The sequence below is a fragment of the Palaemon carinicauda genome, chromosome 17, assembly GCF_036898095.1.
Source record: "Palaemon carinicauda isolate YSFRI2023 chromosome 17, ASM3689809v2, whole genome shotgun sequence".
Classification (NCBI taxonomy): Eukaryota; Metazoa; Arthropoda; class Malacostraca; order Decapoda; family Palaemonidae; genus Palaemon; species Palaemon carinicauda.
In genome coordinates this window covers 80,821,081-80,828,580 of record NC_090741.1, presented here as the reverse complement: position 1 = coordinate 80,828,580, position 7,500 = coordinate 80,821,081, and the positions used below count along the sequence as shown (strand labels likewise).

At 36.2% G+C, this 7,500-nt stretch overlaps 1 protein-coding gene across 1 annotated transcript in view; it reads left to right on the top strand.

Annotated features, from left to right (window-relative positions):
• LOC137656430 (uncharacterized) overlaps nucleotides 1–6,228 on the top strand; it is a 26,627-nt gene extending 20,399 nt beyond the window's left edge. The window contains exon 2 of the mRNA XM_068390610.1: nucleotides 5,137–6,228. Within this exon, the coding sequence (XP_068246711.1) occupies nucleotides 5,137–6,228 (1,092 nt within the window). The remainder of the gene's footprint in view (nucleotides 1–5,136) is intronic.
• The last annotated feature ends 1,272 nt before the right edge of the window (nucleotides 6,229–7,500 follow it).

Genomic DNA, 7,500 nt, shown 5'->3' with positions numbered 1-7,500 from the left:
TTTTTGGGTGAAAGAGCCATGTCGTCCTGATGGACCCAGCCTCCTTTAGTAAAAGGATATGAATCCCTCCCTTTGGTACTGTATTTGCAACACCTATAAAGCTACAAAGAATGGCTTAGGTGGCGCCTCGCGGTGGCGATTGGGCAAACTATTTACAGTACATTAGGAGAATCGAGTGTTCACCCTTATAACTAATGATAGTGTTAAATACTTCAATCGATAATACTAGTGATTATAATAATAATAATCAATATATTGATGGTGATGATGATATTTATAAAACATATCACCATTAAGATATTTAATATCATTACTTCTTAATCATATAAAGTTTATTTCTTTCCTTTTTTTCATTTCCTCTTGGAGCCCTTTGCCTTAAAGCATCATGCTTTTCCAGCTTTGATTATAGCTGAGCTAATAATAATAATAATAATAATAATAATAATAATAATAATAACACATCACCCTCACTCACCTTAGCATCTAGTGACCTTTCCATCTGCTTTAGTTAAATAACAGTGACCTTTTACACCGACCCGTCTTGACCTCATCCGGATTCAGTTCACTCCTAAATTCAAATTCAATTTCCGGTTTCTTGGTATTGCCATTGCAAAAACTCCTTCAAGTTACAGTCTGAATTTTATTGTACTTTCAACTTTTTGTTCCCTTCTTTTTTTTTCTTTTTATAAGACCGAAGAAAATTCTCATTGTTTTATTGCATTTTCAGTTTGTTGTTGTTATTGTTTTTTTTTTTTTTACTTTTGCAAGGTTGGTAAATGATGCAGCTCCTCTTTTTCATCTTTCCATTACTATTATCATTATTATTATTATTATTATCATTATTATTATTATTATTATTATTATTATTATTATTATTATTATTATTATTATTATTATTATTATTATTATTATTATTATTATTATTATTATCCAATAGTCATGCCGAATACTTCTTCAATACGCCTCCCAACACGCCATGTCATAATTACATTAGGTTAGAAATTATTTCTGTCTGAATATCTGTTTTTCAAAATGGGCATTCGGGTTTGTGCATCGCCGGGTCTCTGCATATACGCAGTGTTTACGGGAAAAATGCGTTAGTAAATTTTAAGATTCGTTCTTTGGACGGTACTCTGTCTGTGATCATCGTTTTGTATTACAATTTTTATGTCAAAATTTGATCGAATGTATCTTCAAAATCTTATTATGCAAATATTTTCTCTCTCTCTCTCTCTCTCTCTCTCTCTCTCTCTCTCTCTCTCTCTCTCATATCTATACAATAAGCTACTGTATTTACAGTTATGCTGTTGTCATATCTCCACAAATAAATGCTATTCAAACTATGTTTACCGATGCGTTACACATACAAGTTTCAATTTATTCGCATCCTTTTGAGATATAATAATTTTTTTCTGGAATTTCATCATGACATCAATTTGAATAAAAGTCTTGTTAAATTAAAAATTTTCGTGCAATTTAGTTTACTGCACCATTATTTTTATCTATTATACTAAAATGGAAACAAAATTGTCCTCTTGTGGTTACTTATCTATATAAATATTTGACATTTCACATAATTTCTTCTGAAACAGTGTTAGGGTGAATTTTTTTTATTTTTAAAAAGTACTGTTTTCTAAGTGATTCATTGTAAAATTTGACCAATTTTATATAAATATTGGCCTTATTATTTGTTTTATTTACTTTAAAAAAAAACAATAATATATATATATATCTATATATATATATATATATATATATATATATAGTATTCTCCTTGTATTATTAGAAAGCTAATAAATTATAGTCTATGGGACTGGTTGCCAGATAAAGCAGATTTGGTAAGTTTTAAAATTGTCCAGTGAGAAGACTTTACTTCCTGTACAGTGTTAGTTATGTGTTCATCTACCGCATATATATGCATGTATGAAATATCTTATTACCCATGTTTTCACCTACTACCAGTCATGCATTTTCAATTCTTGTAACGGTTGATTGATTGATCTTGACTATTTTGGCATTACATCAACCGGACTCAATGACGCCAAATTGATTTCTGATATATTAATAATTTCCCCTCTGCAAATTATTCATTATCAGAACTACAAGATTGAATAAGAGATTTGTTTCTATGAAATCAAAAAAAAATTTCATCATTGCAAATTATTCATCATGATAAATGCAATATTGAATTATAATAGTGATCCAACTCATAAATGGTTACAACTCCATGGTTAATTATCCTTTAGCACGAATTATCGTTTGATGGTTTCTAACCTTCTCTTTTATATCCCGACCAAATATATTATGTTTTCTTTTTCTATTACCAATATTTAGTGACTTCAATTCGGTATAATGATTTTGTGTGATTTGGTCCACTTTTCTTATATATCATTAATAGGAATCATCACTGTATCCTGTCATGCCTGTATTGATAATTCATTAAAAACTTTATCTAGTAATTCTATATTTCAATCAATGAAGTGAATATTCATGGTTTGATGTCCATTATAATCATCATCGGTAACCTATATCGCCTCAGTGTGCTATTACTTTCATATATCTGTTATGTACCGTAAATGTTTTTATCCCACATATAAAATAACATATCCTACTCCCAACTCGAATTATTCCTCCGAATATTTATCGCCCTTTCTTCCTTCATCCGGGTTTATCCATTTCTTAATCGTCTGGTTCATACCTGAAAAAAAACCTCCCTTAAAACCATCAATATCTCAAGAGAGAGGTCATTGATCACTATGGTTAGCTCGAAGGTCGTTTTTTCAGTGACGTCACTTGTGATATATTGAATTGGCTGAGGGGTAAAAGCCATCCAGTGTATTCTTTGGGGTCCTTTTAACAAAAATCTAGATCCCTTAAATGTTGTAGATTTTGTTAATCTATTGATATCCCTGTCTTGTCGTGAGATTCGTCTTTGGAAAGGTAATAGTTTTGTTCTTTGGTGGCTTATTTCCACTTTTTTTTTCATTTATTTGGAATGGAATTTGTTAGCACCAATTCAGTTATCATATTTTCATTCATTTAGAAATATTCAGCTCAACCCAGATATTTGTTTTTTCTCAGATTTTTATTTCTAAGTAACAAAAATGCTAGTTTTCTATGCTATCAAATTTAAAATTTTCAACTAAAAGAGCTAATTTTCAGTAACCAAAGATGAAATATGTTTTTTTTCTAATAAAGTTACAGTTAGTGCTTGGAGGACAGCTGGGAAAATTAAATTTTCTATAGGTACTTAACCTAGATTTAGTGTAGCCTAACGCAATAGAATTAATCATGGATATTGTTTTTGAATGTGCTTTATACAGTATTTGGAATATTTGTTTTTAGTATCCCACATTTATTTTAATTTTTTATTTTAATTAAAAATACATAATTAGTCAGTAGTGACACCTATTCGAATACAATTATTCTGAATATGACTTTTATTTGAATATTTTTGTGATTTAATTATACAAAAGTGCAGGAATATCTACACCCTTAATTACTAAAAATAATTAATATACTGAATATGTTATTGATGCTTTTAGTGGTTTTGTTCATTGCAGTGCAACAGAAAATAATGAATAAGTTGTCATCGGAAATGTCACCATTACTTCCGGAAGATCACACCATAATTAAGTACGTTTGTAATTAATGTTAATCATATGCTTATGCAGTATACCCTAGGCATTTGTACTAGATAATGTCAGGCTGTATTTTGAAGGTAAAATTCTTTTAGAATCACTCCTTTGCAAATATATTAGGATGTATTTACATACAGGGAAAGTGAAACATGGAGTGAAAAGGAATTAAAGAATAACTGAGGAAGGAAAAGCAAGAAAAAGACTATCAGAGGATATGGGAGTCGAAACGAATGTGAAAAAAAAAAATCTGTATCACTAACTATATGGAAAGCAGAGACAGGTAAAAAGCGACAAATTAAAATCATGGAAAAGAAGAAGAAAATTGATCAATTCAAGTAATAAAGGATTAACACTGAAAAGTATAAGATAGTTTCTTCAGTGCTTGTTTCATATTTTCATATTTGTCTTTAGCAAAATAGAAAATTGCATAAAAATATTTTAGTACTACTACTGCTACTACTACTACTACTACTAATACTACTACTACTGCTGCTGCTGCTACTACTACTACTACTACTACTTCAATAATAATAATAATATTAATAATATCACATCACCCTCACTGCCTTTACCTTCGCCTCTAGTGACCTTTACTTAAATTCTCGTGACCTTTCACACCGACCAGTCTTGACCTCATCCGGATTCAGTTCACTCCCAAATTCAATTCATTTTCCGGTTTCTCGGTATTGCCATTGTAAAAACTTCTTCACGGTACAGTTTGAATATTATTGTACTTTTAACTTTTTTTTTTTACATTTTTGTTCTATTTTTTGAGACCGAGGAAAATTTGTCTAGTTTTAATTTTAATTCATTTTCAGTTTGTTGTTATTGTTTTTGTTATTTCTCCAATTGTGGTAAATGATGCAGCTTCTCTTTTTTTCTCTCCATTATTATTATTATTATTATTATTATTATTATTATTATTATTATTATTATTATTATTATTATTATTATTAAACAGCAAGGAATAATATAGATTATCAATTATGTCTGCCTTTTCAAATAACATAGTTTATTTGATAAACTTATCACTTCAAAAAAATTATTACTTGATAATATATTTTCACGGGTAATATCACTATAAATATGTTTACTTGACACTTAGAATTATCACTGTGCAAATCAGATCTTAAAATAGATCTTTAAATGATTTTACAAATTTCAATACTACTTTATCTCATTCCATTTTCATTTTCTTCAGCAAAGTTCAAAAAAGGGAATAGAGGCATTGCAATAAAGAATAAACTCATTTTTAGTCTTAGTACTGTGATTAAAGTTATACAGAATAAAATCTGTTATTTAAGCATCAAGTTCTTTTGCCTATGATTTCAGTATCTTGACATTATGGCACCTGATCCGTAGGCCTACAGAACTCGTGCTCTAAATCGTCCTTCCAATAGGCCTTGCAGCATTCCTTCTTAGACCAGTTGTTTACAAATATATTGATCTGTTGGTCCAACTCGATGTTTGTTTTCTCTTTGCTTTGATTCCCCAGCCTCCTTATGATGCCTACTCCCCCCAAAATCCCACATTCCCCCTTCCCACTTTCCCCCCTCCTCCACCCACAATCCCACACTTCCCTTCCTCACTTTGCCCCCTCCTCCCCCACAATCCCTCACTCTCCCTCCCCCCTTTGCCCCCTCCTCACCACTTGCCCCCATCATCCCCACTTGTCCTCCTCCTACCCTCCCCTACTCCCCACTTTCCCCCGACTTCCCCATTTGGCCCCCTCCTTCCCACTTGCCACCATCATCCTCACTTGTCCCTCTTCTCCCCACTTGCCCCTGAAATCCCCACTTGGCTCACTCCTCCCCACTTGGCCCGCTCCTCCCCTCCCCTACTCCCCACTTGGCTGCGACTTCCCCCTTTACCCTCCTCATCCCCACTTGTCCCCTTCCTCCCCTCCCCTCGTCCCCAATTGTCCCCCTACTCCCCTCCCCTCGTCCACACATGTCCCCCTCCTCCCCTTCCTTACTTCCTGCTTGCTCCCACTTCCCCACTTGCCCCCTCCTCCCCTCCCCTACTCCCCTTTTGCCCCCACTTCCTCACTTCCCCCTCCTCTCCACTTGTCAACTTCCTGCCCTCCTCTACTCCCCACTTGTCCCCCTTCTCCCCAATTGCCCCACAGCTTCCATACTTGCCCCCTCCTCCCCACTTGTCCCCCTCCTCCCCTTCCTCACTTCCCTCTTTCCCCCACTTCCCCAATTGCCTCTCACTTTCCCACTTGCCCCCTTCTCTATTCACCTACTCCCCTTTTGCCCACTTCCCCACTTGCCCCGCCCTCCTCCCCACAAGAAACCCATCATCAACACTTGTATCCTACTTCCCCTCCCCTACTCACCACCTGCCCCCACATCCCCACTTACTTGCCTCCTCCTCCCCACTTGTCCCCCTTACTCTCCTCCCCTACTTCGCACTTGTCCTCACTTCCCCACTTGCCCCCACTTCCTCACTGACCACCATTTCTCCACTTGGTCCCCACTTCCCAATTGCCCCCCATTTCCCAACTTTCCCCCTCCTCCCCACTTGTCCCTCGCCTACCACCTTGACACCTCTCCCCACTTACCTCTCCTTCACACTTGCCTAGTTTTCCCCTCGTCCCCACTGTTCCCCTCTTCCCCACTTACCGCCTCCCCACTTACCCCTTCTTACCACATTCACCCCTTCTCCCCACTTGCCCCAACCCGTCTCTCTTCCCATACTCCTCCTGGCCCTGATCATACAAACACACACCATTGAACTATACAAACTCCCCTCCAAAAACACAAAAAAATAATTAAAATTCACTGTTTAATCATGAACGGGAAAAACTCTTTCCGGTGGAGCTAAAAAAAGGCAACAAAAATAATGGTTGTAACATCGTGCATGCTGCAATCGTTGCTGTGTTCAGAGCGATTTAGCAGTGGCCTAAATTGGGGACGTTTCGTTTTGTGGACCGGAGGCACGAACGAGGGAGAAGCGTAAACAACTGGAAATCGAGTTTGCAAAAAGGGCATTCGGGTTTGTGCATCGCCGGTCTCTGCGTATACGCAGTGTTTACGGAAAAAAATGCGTTAGTGGTTTTTTGGTTCGTTCTTTGGATGGTACTATTTCTGTGATCATGGGTTTGTAGTGCAATTTTGATATAATTTGATTTAATGTATCTTAACTCTTATCTATGTAACTAATCTCTCTCTCTCTTTCTCTCTCTCTCTCTCTCTCTCTCTCTCTCTCTCTCTCTCTCTCTCTCTCTCTCTCTCTCAGCCAAGATCTACAGTATTTGATACAGTAGCTGAATCTCTCTCTCTCTCTCTCTCTCTCTCTCTCTCTCTCTCTCTCTCTCTCTCTCTCTCTCTCTCTCAGGCAAGATGTACAGTATATAACAGTACAGTGGCTGATTCTCTCTCTCTCTCTCTCTCTCTCTCTCTCTCTCTCTAAGGTAAGAGGTACAATATCTAACAGTACAGTAGCTGATTCTCTCTCTCTCTCTCTCTCTCTCTCTCTCTCTCTCTCTCTCTCTCTCTCCTCTCTCTCAGCCATGATCTACAGTATTTGATACAGTAGCTGACACTCTCTCTCTCTCTCTCTCTCTCTCTCTCTCTCTCACGCAAGATGTACAGTATATAACAGTACAGTGGCTGATTCTCTCTCTCTCTCTCTCTCTCTCTCTCTCCTCTCTCTCTTCTCTCTCTCTCTCTCTCTCTCTCTCTCTCTCTTATACACTAAGCCATTACAGCCATGCTCTATTGTCATATCTCTATAGATAAATAGATGCTTTTAGAGCTATGTTTACCGATGCGTTACACATAATAGTTACAATTTATTCCCATCCAATGGAGATATAATTAATTTTCCAGAATTTCATCATGACTTCAATTTG